Source organism: Carettochelys insculpta, chromosome 2, assembly GCF_033958435.1.
Source record: "Carettochelys insculpta isolate YL-2023 chromosome 2, ASM3395843v1, whole genome shotgun sequence".
Lineage (NCBI taxonomy): Eukaryota > Metazoa > Chordata > Testudines > Carettochelyidae > Carettochelys > Carettochelys insculpta.
This window is the reverse complement of record NC_134138.1, coordinates 50,552,755-50,566,202: the sequence shown is the minus strand read 5'-3', so window position 1 is coordinate 50,566,202 and position 13,448 is coordinate 50,552,755. Positions and strand designations below refer to the sequence as shown.

The 13,448-nt window shown below is 43.7% G+C and overlaps 1 protein-coding gene across 1 annotated transcript in view; it reads left to right on the top strand.

The window, feature by feature from the left end:
- The window catches only part of LRRC69 (leucine rich repeat containing 69), a 72,530-nt gene that overhangs the window by 39,354 nt on the left and 19,728 nt on the right, over positions 1–13,448 (top strand). Inside the window, exon 6 of the mRNA XM_074985705.1 lies at positions 5,840–5,941. Within this exon, the coding sequence (XP_074841806.1) occupies positions 5,840–5,941 (102 nt within the window). The remainder of the gene's footprint in view (positions 1–5,839; positions 5,942–13,448) is intronic.

Below are 13,448 nucleotides of genomic sequence, written 5' to 3'. Positions count from 1 at the left end.
AGATGCTTTATATAACTTGAATCACAATGGTTTGCTAGGCTCTTTGTTCTAACAGATGTACAGATGAGCTGTTCCTGTTTCCTCTTGCCAAATATAAATGTAAATGGCTTTAAAATTGCCAAGAAAGACAGAGGTATTTCAGCTGTTCTTGTCAGAGTTCTGTCCCTGTAATTCAAGAGGGATTCCCATTATGTCACATTATGTGAAGTCAGACTTGCTGACATCTGTGTTCTTGCAGTTTATTTCTAACGCATCAAAATAAGATAGAAGAGTTTTACTTAAGTGCTCTAGCTATAATATTAATGGAACAAGTGGAAAAAATATAAAATATTAAATAGTGATTGAAATGTTGATGAATACTAAGTTTTTGGGAAAATCTCCTTTTCTCATTTATGCATGTTCAGTCTATCTGTGCATCAGACTGCAATGCAAGAAATAGATCTGTTTTCTGCATTGCAGAACAGGAACCTTACAGCTTCTTATGTAAGGAAAAAATAACCGTAGAAAGAGGCTTTTTCCCCTCACTGGGACAAAGTTGAAGCCCACTAAAAGTGTTTTTGCCCAGGAATTTTTTGGCCAGGATAGAGAGTGTTAAATTTTCCACTGTAGTTATTTGAGGTTTACTTGGTGAGCCATAATTCTCATGCCAGTGTACACAATTTTTATAATATAGAACATTTGTAACTTTCAGTTTTTTACATTTTCTAATTTTTTTTGCATAGCGAGATAATTCCAAAAGGTTTTGTTATCCAAAATGTGCAAAGTATTTTTTATAATATTTTGTACATTATTTCTTAATTACCTTTGTGTGGATTTTTGTTTAATATCAACTGGTATAGAACTTAATTTTTCCTGCTTTAGGACATTTCTTCTAAAGGTTATTGTTTTTCATGAAATAGCTAAACCACTTCTGCACTGCTTTAGGTGGCTGAATTTTTGGTATGCCTCCTTTCTTCTGTGATAACTACAAGTTGTCCCAAATGAAGAGCCCTTGAGTTCAACTTCATCTTAAATTCTTGTGTTTTATAGTATCACTTCTAGAGCGGACTCTGTGCCCCTGTGAGGGCACATAAGTCACATGGCCCCCACATTTTTGTCCCCCGACCCAGAAAAATATTTAAAAAAAATCTGCTGCAAGACACAAGCCTCTTCCTGGACAGCTGAGGTAACTTGTCTGTTTCAGCATGTGGGAGCAGCATCCAAGATGGAGTCTGGGAAGGAGAGAGAGGAAGAGGGTGGGGCCTGTGTGTTTGCATGGGGAAGGGGCAGGCATTATATATATGCATACTAACAAGCAAGAATCTGTCCCTCTCTCTCTTCAGTTTACTGCCATGTAAGTGTAAGACTTTTTATTATGCATGAGGCAGCCTAGAGGCATAAGTGAAGCAGCCTGCCTGAACTGATTTTTTCTCATTTGCTGAGGCACAGTGTTGTTAAATTTCAGAGTGTTAGCTGTGTTAGTCTGTTTCAGCAAAAACAAAAGGAGTTCAGTGGCACCTTAAAGACTCGAAAAATTATTAGGGCATAAACTTTTGTGAGATACAACTCACTTCCTCAGGTGCATGAAGTGAAAGAAAGGCAAGGATACAGAGATGGGAGTGTCAGCATGGTAGCTGTGAAAGTGTAACATTAGTGCTAATTAAATCAAGATAGATGAGGTTCACCTCCAACAGTGATGAGAAGGTCAGAGTGCCTACTTATTCACTTATTGTAATGAGAAAGCCATTCCATGTCTCTATTTAAACCCATTTTGACAATGTCAAATTTGCATATGAATTCCAGCTCAGCAATTTTGCATTGCAGTCTGTTTTTGAAGTTGTTTTGCCTAAGACTGTCGACTTGCAAGTTAGTAACTGTCCAGCAAGGTTAAAGTGGTTCCCCACTGTTATTTTAATGTTACCATTCTTGATATGTGATTTATGTCCATTTATTCTTTTGTGCAGAGACAGTCCAGTTTGTATAATTCATAAGTCTCAAAAATAGAGTTACTGCTTGTGTTACACAAGGGGTGGGGGAGTTTTACAGGATTTACAGACCAGCATACATCATACACAATGGACCTCCTTAATTGTCATGTTCACTGCCTGGTCATTCATTAAGCTGCTTCTGAAAGTCTCCCTGATTTGCAGCACCCCTTTCTCTGCTCTCTTTATTGCCGTAGTGGCTGGCTGCTCATAATTTGTGGACATGTGATCTACCTCAGCCCTGCAGCCTGGCATGAAATTTTCTCTCTTATTTTCACATAAGTTATGGAGCACACAGCAGGCTGCCCCATGAAGGGAATGTTGCTTTTGCTGAGGTCTAACTGAGTCAGGAGGCTCCAGAATCTGACTTTTAAATAGCTAAATGCACTTTCTACTACCATTCTGCACTTGCTCAGCCTGTGATCTGATCCTTACTACAAGGCTGCCTGTGCATGGCTTCATGAGCCAAGAGAGCAAGGGCTAAGCTGGATCTCCCAGAATCACTATGTCACCTCCATGTCTCCAATGGTACTTTTCTGGCCTGGGAAGAAAGTTCTGTTCTGAAGCTCTCTGAAAAAAACAGAGTTCCAAACCACGCGTGCGTCATGCACCTTTCCCAACCATCTGATGTTATGTTGATGAAATGGCCCTTGTGATCCACTAATACCGCAACACCATTTAGAAGTTCTCCTAGCAGTTCATGTACTCCTGTGGCAAGGTGGTCTTGTGCCAAAATAGGGATGTGTATTGTCCTGCCACAGTTATGTAAACCCATCGTAGCAAAACCATCCACTGTGTCCTACACGTGTCTCACTGTCACTCTCCTTTGTAGCAGAAGGGTACCGATTGCTGTGGCTACCTGGAGGACAGCGGTCCCCACTGAAATTTGCCCATTCCAAATTGATTGTCCACTGATCAGTAGCTGTCTGGCGTTGCTAGCTTCCACAGAGCTTGCCACACACTCCTGAACTTGCAGAGCAGATCTCATTCTGGTATTGCTGCGCTTCAGGGCAGAGAAAAGCAATTGCGACATTACATGAAAGTGACTTTATGCATGCAGAAGTTATGTAGCTATTGCTGATTGTCCCATACCTGCATAACAATTCAGTCTCACCCATTTGAACTTGTTTCACAGCACCAGAACTGACTCTCCACAGTATACACAGCATGGAGTGCAGCCAGCATCTCCACATTCCTTCTCAACAGCGTTTCATACTCGTGTATGTCCATGTCCTCCTCAGAGTCTTCATCGCTCTGAATGTAGCTTAGGTTTTGCACATACTGTGGCGCAATGTGTGAGGAACTCGCGATACTTGCCACAACAGTTTGAAGCTGGATGGGGTCCAGCTAGCCTTGCAATGGTTTCTGCATGGGCATCCTAGGAAAAAGAGTGTGAAGAAACTTTTTGCCATTGCTTTCCAAAGGGAGTAGGAGGAGAAAAGTGTATTATGGGAGGCTGATGGCACATACCTAGATCCACCTGCTGGACTATTTTCTCTCTCACGCATTGGGAGCATAACCCAGAATGCAGTGGGACAAGAGGAACTGTGCTATACGTGCCCACAGTGCTCTGCTGACAAAGCCAAAGCTACCCAACCTAATGGGGATGCTCTCCATAGACTTCATATGCTATTGCTGACATGCACCTTGACTTTACAAAATTGGGTACAAAAATCAACCTGAACAAATTTGACTGAAACTCGTAGTGTAGCTGGATGCTGAGGTGATGCTTGGCCCTGCTGTGAGTGCAGGGGACTGTACTTGACAACTTCTTGAGGTTCCTTTCAGTTCTAGTTTTCTATGATTCTCACCAATGCAACTGAAACTGGTGTGATTATATTGCATTAGTCTGCAAAATTCTGCATATTTTGTCAAAATTTTGAGGTTTTTGGTGCTGAATTCCTTCAAGAGTAATATAATTTATATGTAGGTTTTGCAGAATTTGATTTTTTTCTTTTTGTTTATAAATTTGTTGGATAATATTGATTTGTATCTATTTCAGTTTTCAGTTGCAGGAAAATAGTGGGTTCATACATTTCTCTACTGATAATATATATTGAGATTCAAAATATTAAGGTTTTATAAACTGTCAAAATATACAAGTTAGTACCCTTAATCAGCAAACAGTACCTGTTTTGACTATTCATCCTGTCGTTCATTTGTAGCATGCCTAATTAATAAATGTGAGTCACTGGACTTTGACACCAATACTTTCCCAGGAATCATTTTTCTTAGTTCACCTATCTGTAAATTTCAATTGTTAACAATGGAAAAATGTTTTCATTGGGTTATGTGTTTGGATGGTAGAAAAAAAATCCAATAAAAATCAAAACTTTTCAAGCTTATTTATGTGCTAGTGGTGGTAAACTGAGCTGCTGCAGAATTATAGTTCCAAACTTTACTCATCAGATATTCACTGTATTTTGTGTCTGAAATCATAATTTTACAATGACTAGAAAGGGTATGTTGGAATACACTTCAATGATACACTAACTATTACAATCTAAAATTTCCTCAGGGGAAAAGTGTTTTTCTTTGTCCATCTGGCCATTGGTATTCTTGTCGTGAATTACCATAACTGACTTTGAGATCTGGATTCTAATATCAAATGCACTCAGCTTGCCTGTAAATAAGGCTTTGTATTTTTCTTAAAATAAAGCCATTATTTTTAGAAAAGGAAACAAGAATGAGTTTCACAGAGCTTTTAATAGTCTTTCAGATACTTTATGAAATTATCCTTGAAGTTATTAACTGAGAGAACAGATTGTTATGGGCATTATTCCAGTGTGCCTATTATATGTTCAAGCTATGATTCCAGAAAAGTATTTGTGTACGTGGTGTTCTGTTGTACTGGGTGAATGAATAAGACAGGTGAGCAAATATTAATATTGAAAAAAAATAAGGTTAGGAGATTGTTCCATTTTTGTTCATGAGGAAGCAAGAAATAGAATCTTTAGTTTTACATGTTTTCTTTGTACACAGTGAATTAAATTGTTTAATGCTTTTGTTAACATCCGTGCATTTTCTCACGATAGTGTGTATTTCAAAACAAAGAATTAGGCATACTATAAAACACGTGAACAGTGAACTTAAGTTTCCATGTTGGTTTAAGCCAATTTCACTTAGGTTTTCTTAGCCTCTTAGATCACTTCTGAATAATAGATATTGGAGTGATTTGTGCACTCATCTTGTTTTTAACATGTTTATTTACTAAGAAATCTTAAGAGGTTTCTAAACCTTAGCCTTCTAAAGATCAGAGACCAAACAACTATCATTATAACAGCAAATTTTTGCTTAGAGAAACTTTATTTAGTTCTGTCTATTTAACAGGGAGTTAGTTACTTTATTACAAAGTGAGCAACTATACACTATCCATGACATGTCAGTCACATTGTAAGCCAAGAGCCTCTCACTACTTTCCTCCTTTTTTTGATAGGGTATTCCTTTGGGGTCGTTCAGTTGAATACAGGGGTGTCAGAATGAAATGTATGTGGATATAATCATTCCTGTTTAGCAGTAGAGGACAGGTTTTTAATAATTATTTTAGTAACTTTCACTGTGTTAAATTTTAAATGCAGATATTTGTAACTATAATATGACTTAAATTGTATGCTAGTAACAAGAGCTCTCTCATAGAACAAACAAGTCTTGTTTGCTTTATATACTTATATTGTATATTAGCAATAATAATGGAATATGTACTCTACTTAAAATCTTGCTTTTCCCAGCAATGTTAGTTTGCACACAGCAACATCAGTAGATCTTCTACTTCCTTTACGTTCATATTTGTCACATCTTTCCTCGTTTAAATAAAAATAGCATTTGAGATTTTTGCTATCTTTTCTGACATAAATTATATTATTTTATTCGACTAGATGGAGGACCTTATGCTGATGGAACTTTACTGTGAAGACAATCCATTGCTTCAGAAACAACCTGTTTCTGCCATACAAGAGGAAGAAGTTTGGTCTCTTAAGGTGAGCAATGAGAGAATTCAATTAATACCTTCAAAATTTTAAATTCAAGATTTAAAATAAAAATATATGTTGAATAGCATTCTTGTTAACCCAACAATGCTAAACAGTTTCTGAATATCTGCTCAGGCTATTCCTTCAAGAGCTACTTAGTTCGGACATATTTTCATTTGCCTATAGGATTGCTTGATCATAGGTGATCCTACCATTGTGCTGAAGAGTGTAGAGGAGGTGGTGGTAGAGAGCTTGAAGGAACAACAGAAGGGGGCATTTACTAAGCAACGTTCCATTACATTTTTGTATTGATTTCAAATAAAATGCTGCCCTTCCACGGGTTACATGACAATGGCCTGAGAATGGCTGTTTAAGTGGTTGGACTAGATGATTGCAATGGTTTCTTCTGGTCTTAAGATCTACGAATCTATACAGGGTCTGCTTCCAGTTCTCCGTTATATAACTCCGGGATGCTTGACTGAAATGCAGGCCAGATACTGAGCTTTAACCCTTGGCAATGTAGTGGGCAACCTGCAGCCCATTGGGGTTTTGTGTATGATCTGTGAGACATTTTGTTTACCATTGCTCAGGCCGGGTTGCCGGATTCTGTGGGTTTCTATTCACCTCTTTTTTTTCCTATCAGTATTAGTGAAGTGACAAGTATTTAAAACAAGCGTGCATGGAGTGAGGTGAGTGCTGATTGAACACAACAACAGTGAGCTCTCTCTGCATCCAAAGTGCTGCTATGGTTTGCTCAACACACCCCATACATTCTAGGTACACAAGTGTAGTTAGCAAAACTACCCTATCCTCAGAGATCATGTTGGTTACAACAGTCTTGCAGCCCAATGAGGTGGCGGGCCACTCATACAGCCCACTCCCTAGCCTAGATTGCCCATCACTTCCCTAGCAGATCCAACTCACTTTGTGATAGCATTCTTCTTTTTCTGTCAGCTTATTTATTTATTTATTTGAAATTATAATGCTGCTCAGGGATATTAAATGATAGTATTGCAGTTGTTAATTCCATCTATAAACCTGATTCTGTTCCTTCTCTTAGAAGAAAACTTAGCTGTAGCAGTTTATGTGTTAATCCGATCAGGTAAACGTTTTTATAAGTACTTAAGTCCTATTTCCAAATGTGACCTAAGCACCATTCATTTTCCTTGAAAATGGGAATTGGGTTCCTCAATTACTTAAGCACTTATGAACATTTTACCAATCCATCTTTCTCAACTTGGACATAACAGTGACAGAAGTTGCAGCTATTACACCATTTGGTGGCTCATCTCTGATGTGGGATGAAATGCTATTTTTATGTCATTAATATTCTTTATTTTATTCTTTATTCTTCTGTTGCATCTTCCACTAGTAGTAATTGTCATAGATAACCTGTGGGCATTTTTGCAATGAGATGTAGTGAATGTGATCTCATGAAAAATGTTGTAGATGTAGTCAAAGTCCCTGTGCCATTGCTCCATAACCTGCTTTCTCACCCTATGTACTACTAGGTCTAATTCATCATTTTTATGTATGAAGTTCTCGGAGGGCTTGGAACCAGGTTATCTCAGATAGTCTCTTGGTCAGTAACCCTATATGGTCTAACAATCATCCACATGTTGATACAGACTTGAGAAAGTAGAGGACAAAGCCTTTTCAATCTCTGGTCTAAGCTTGTAGGACACCTGCTTGAAGCAGATCAGAGAATGCCAGCTCCATGTTACATTACAAGTCACATTTCTGTGTCATGTAACTGTCTCTAAAACCAGAACAATCGAAAATTTGTGATGTACTCCAAACTAGCATCTCAAGATCAATCAGAGTGGAGAGATGACATCATATTCATAGGAGGGGCCTTGATAACACCTAAACTAAGGTGGAGTACTTACTGCCTCGGGTAGCTCTGAACTATATTTTTATTCTTTTCTCTTATTTAGATAAAGTAGTGCTAAAAGCAGTTTATGATTGCTGATAAATAATCCTGAGCCTGCTTTAATGTGTTGGTGCTAAATCTAAGTTCAAGAGATGTTTGCTCTGACAATATCTTCTTGTTTTAAATAGTATATGCAAAATCTGTTTAAAATACAAGAAAGTATTAAATAATATTAATAAATTGTCACAGCCTTTTTTTGTTCTCAAATATGGGCAAGGGTTTTACTTCACGCACACTCCATTGATATTAGGGAGAGAAACAACTGAATGAAAACAGAGCCTAGACGTTTGGATTTGACCTCATGTGCACCTGTTACACAGCCTGGAGTTTATTTTGAATGAAAGCACAATATGCTCAATAAAGCACTTGGCTGTTTCAAAATACAGCATCTACACACATAAGCTGTGTCTATACTAGCCCATTCTTTCAAAAGACAAGGCCCCACTACAAAGTAGCACGTGGTGCATCTACACACACCATGTGCTCTTTCAAAGATGAAATTGATGTTAGGCGCTGCAGGAATTGAAACCACGCTTCCAAACAGAAAATAGGAAGAGGCCGTTCTTTTGATGTTTTTTGAAAAAGGATGTGTATAAGCAGGGTCTGCCATGGTGGCAATCAGTTGTTGAGTGGAAATGTGCTGCCCAGACCTTGCAGGGCTCTATGGTCAGTGCGTGCAGTGGCTCTTAAAGCTGCACAGACCAGGAAACCTCACTGCAGGAAGCTGAGAGCGTGCAGACAGCAGCCATCACATGTAGTGCCCCTGCATGCCTCAGTGCGACCCTCAGCAACTTCCAGAGAGTGATGGCCACCAGCCAGGCACGTGAGGAGCCCAAGGCCCCCCGGCCCCAAGCGCCCAAGGGTCCAGTCAGGAGGGGAAAAAGCCTGCCCCCTCCTGGAGTGAGCATGAACTACAGAATCTGCTGGGGCTCTGGCAGGAGGAAGAGGTGCTCCAGATCACAAGGCACACGCGCCGGAATGCGTCTGCTTTCACCTGGCTGGCTGAGGGCCTGACTACCCGGGGTCACCTTGCCCGCACTCCAGACCAGGTCAGGAGTAAGGTGAAGGAGCTGCGGCAGGGTTACGCCCGGACTCGGAACTTGACCAGCCAGTCGGGGGCTGCCCCCGCTTCCTGTCCCTATTACAGGGAGCTCAGGAGCATCCTGGGTCCCCGGGACACCTCCACCCCACTGGCCCTCCTGGACACCGTGGCTGATATTGTGGAGCATGCCGCAGGCACCCACGACCTGGGGGACATTGACGATGCCCATGTCCAGGCAGGTGAGGAGACAGCGCCACCGTCCCTTCAAGAGGCCAAAGGTGTGCTCAACCATCTGGCAGGCGTGGTAGAGCTGGCCGTTGAAGTGCTCCTGGCTGGGGATGGGGTGCCCCATATTGGGCCACATGAGCCAGGGTTGGAGCAGTTACGCTGAATCTGCCACCAGGCAGAGGGGCATGGTGGTATCTCCCAGCAGGATCTCCCTCTGGGGGATGTAGGTCCCTACCTCCAGCCGGTGGCACAGGCCCAAGTTCTGAAAAACCCATGCATTGTGGATGCAGCTGGGCCAGCCCATGTATATGTCCTGGAACCATCCCCAGCTGTCCATCATGGCCTGCAGGACCACCAAATGGTAGCTCTTCCTGTTTATAAGTTGTCCTCCATTGTGCTCTGGGGCGCCGATAGGTGTGTGGATCCTGGTGAGGGCCCTGAAGTAATTCGGGCACCCCAGTGCGGCGAAGCCTGCGGTGGCTGCATCCAGGTCCCCAGTGCGGATGACTCTCTGGAGGAACATGGCATTTAGAGAGTGGACCATCTGCAGCGGGGGGCGGGGGGAACATAAGCACCTGTGAGGGATGTGCCTGGCCCCACCTCGGCCCTGCCCTCCCTTGGGCCCCCCACCTCCCAGTGGGTGCTTGCCCAGCCCTCCTTACCTCCATCACAACAGCCGCAACTGTGGCCTTGTGCACACCAAATTGGTGTCCCACAGAGCGGTGGCTGTCTGGAGTGGCCAGCTTCCAGATAGATATCACGACCCTCTTCTCCACGGGGAGGGCGCACCGCATCCAGATGTCCTGGTGTCTCATGGCTGGGGGCAGCCACTGGCAGAGCTAAGGTCTACTGCTGCATCCAGAAATTCCTCTCCCCATGACAAGTTACTCCCACCACTCAGAGCTGGCAGAGCACCTGGGTCTGGGACATCCACTTCTGCCTGTTGGTGGGAGGGGCCCTGCCAGGAGCTGCTGGGTGGCCACCAGTGCTGCGGCCAGCACAGTGCCCACTCCGCTAGTGACAGCCAGCAGTGTGTTGACCAACTGCTGCTCCATGTCTCTTCCTGCGGGCACTGTGTCTGCAGGGCTTGTAGCAGCTCGGGAGGCCTTGTGCTATGCAGGCCAAGAGTGTTGCAGAGGGACCTTTAAAGGAGTGGCTTGCTGTGGCCCCGGAACAGCTTGGCTGCCCTGCAACCCCATCCACAGCATTTTCTGACCTTTTCTTTTCAAAGGGGCCATTGGTGAATGTAGATGCTCTCTTTCGACGTCCTGGATGGCCCCTTTCAATGTGGCGCATGGCCCTTTCGACAGCGCTCGTTGACGGTGCCAGCCCCAGCCCGTGTGTAGACACTACCCTTTGAAAGGGTGGCTTTCGACCACTCTCTTTCAAAAGGCACCGTTTTGAAAGTGTTCTAGTGTAGACGTAGCTACAGAGCCTATTTTGAAATAGTAGAGCCATTGGCCGCACTATGGCTTATTTCGAAATAGGTGCTATTCCCAGTCTTACCAGCACCTATTTTGAAATAGCAGTTTTGAAATAGGCACTATTCCTTGTAGAATGGGGTTTACTAATTTCAAAACAAGGCAACCACTATTTCAAAATTTTATTGAAATAGCAGTTGCGTTGTGTAGACACTAGGATAGTTATTTCAAAATACACAATACATTTCTTTTAAAGCTCCCTTCTGTTTTGAAAGCATATTATGAAATGAATACGCATTATATCATGAATTATTTGTGCACAGGCTAGCAAAAGGAGTAAAAATCAGAGTTAGCCTGCAAATTTTGTTCGCATGCACATGAAACAATACATGCAGCTCTCTACACAATCACACAGGCCGTGGCTATGCTAGCACCCCCTTTAGAAATAGGGATGCTACTGAGCCACTTTGGCAGGTGCTAATGAGGTGCTGCCATGCAGATGCAGCGCCTCATTAGCATAATTGCAGCCACTCACGTTTCCAAAGTGCCGCTTTTGAAATGCACGCCGCCGGTGTAAACGGGAGCCTTTTTAAAGGATCCCCAGGCTTTGAAAGCCCCTTGTTCCCATTTGGTTTTGGGAAGAAGGGGCATTTGAAATGCAGAGAGTCCTTTCCAAAGACCTCCATCTATACCGGCAGCTTGCGTTTTGAAAGCAGCACTTTCGAAACATGCGGCTGCCATTATGCTAATGAGGCACTGCATATGCATGGTAGTGCCTCATTAGCATCTGCCAAAGTGGCTCATTAGCATCCCTATTTTGAAAGTGGGGTGCTAGTGTAGCCACAGCCACAGTCTCTTACCCATATACAACGCACACACTCATCTACACTGAGACACTTTCATATGCTTTTCTAGGGGCTGCCTAAATCACCTGTGGGAGGGGAAAAGAGGATGAGTGGGGAGTGGATGAGTAGTGAGGAGGCCAAGGATGTAAGTAGGATGAGAGTGAGGGGGCAGCGGGGTGGATAGGGATGCAGGGAAAGGCAGAAGGCTACTGGCGCATAAAGGTATGGCGGGGGGGCGCAATCAAGGATGCATAGGCAGATAATGGGAGTGCCACAGTTTGTGGAGGTGAGGGGGGTGCAAGGGTGAGGGACATGGAGATGGTGGCTTTGGGAAGTAGAGAGTGCGGGTGGGAGAGAGCTATAAGGGGTACAGGGTTGGGAGGGGTAGGAGTGGGGACAGGATGGGATGTGAGTGGGAGGAGGATGAAGGAGTTGTGATGGGGAGGGATGCAGGGAAAGGGGTTGAGGGGGAGGAGGGATGAGGGTTGGGAGGGACGAGGGGTAAAATGAGCGGGACTGTGGGGAGAGGTGCAGTGCGGGGACAGGTGTTGGGAGGTTGGGATGGGGGGGTGGAAGTGAAGTGAGTGGGAGGTGTTGGGGAGGAATGGGTTGGGATGGGAGGAATGAAGTGATAGGGATCAGGAGGACTGCAGAGAAGGGCATGAGTTGTGGGGGTAGGGAAATGGAATGGGGAAGAATGCAGTAAGGGAGATGGGTGTGGGGCAGGAGACTAGTACATGGAGGGATACAGTGAGGGGGAGGGGGCTGTAGCCTCATTTCCAGCACTCAAAGACAGGGATACACATACTACAAACTACCAAGTGCCAGCAATGTGCTAGCGTGATTGTATGAGTAACAGAGTGTAAAACTGTGCTTAGCTTGCCCTGATTGAGGGGGGTTGCATCAACCAGTGTTTCCTCTGATTCTTATGTCCCTGTGCAAAATGAACTTTGTTATGTGCACCAGTATGGAGATGATGAATGACACAAGACCTGCATGTTTGTGCACATAACAAAATTCATTCTGTGGTGGGGGTGGTATAGAGGGGTTCATAGTGTGGGTGGTGTCTCAGTGTTTGGGGCTGAGGAGGGCTCTGGCTGGGAGTGAAGGTTTTGGTGTGGGGCTGGGGATGAGGAGCATGGGGTGCAGGAAGGAGCTTAAGCTTGGGGCAGAGAGTTGGGGTGCAGGGATGAAGGCTGCGGCTGTGGATGAGGGTATTTGAGTGAAGGCTTCCCTAGGAAATAGGGCTCCCCAAAGTCCTCTCTTACTGCAGTGTCTCTGGCCAGGTGAGGGGTGCCCAGTGGAAGTTCACAGGATGACAGTGGAAGCCCCACTGGCAGCACTGCCCTGGTCCTGGTCCCCAGAATGCCAGGTAGACGGGGCAGCTCCCTTTTCCCTCTTCTCCCCCACAACCGGTCCTTGGCATGGGGTGGCAAGGGAAGCCCCAGCAGTTGTACCACCCTGACCATGGTCCCCAGAGAGGTATGAGACCACCCCACTTTCCTTAGCAGGTTCTCATCCTTCACTCGTAGACTTTCTCTAGCTTACACTTTGGCATTCACTCACATTCATGCAGAGTTCAGTAAACTCAGGGAGTTGGTAAGTAAAATCCTATGGGAAGCAAGTCTAGGAAAAAACAATTAAAGACAGTTGGCAGTTTTGCAAAGAGACATATTAAGGGCAGAAGGGCAAACTATTCCACTGCGTAAGAAAGGCAGGAAATATGGCAAGAAACCACCCTGGTTTAACTGGGAAGTCTTGAATGATCTGAAAATCAAAAAGTGGAAGCTCGGTCAAATTACAAAGGATGAATATAAACAAATAACACGGGGCAAAATTAGAAAATCCCAGGCACAAAACAAGCTCAATCTAGCTGCAGGTGTAAAGGGTAACAAGAAAACATTTTAGAAATACATTAAAAGCAAGAGGAAGACCAAGGACAGGTAGGACCGTTATTCAATGCAGAAGGGATAAAAACATTAACAGAAAATGTGGACATAGCAGATGTACTTAATGACTTCTTTTTTGTTTTGGTTTTCACCAAGAA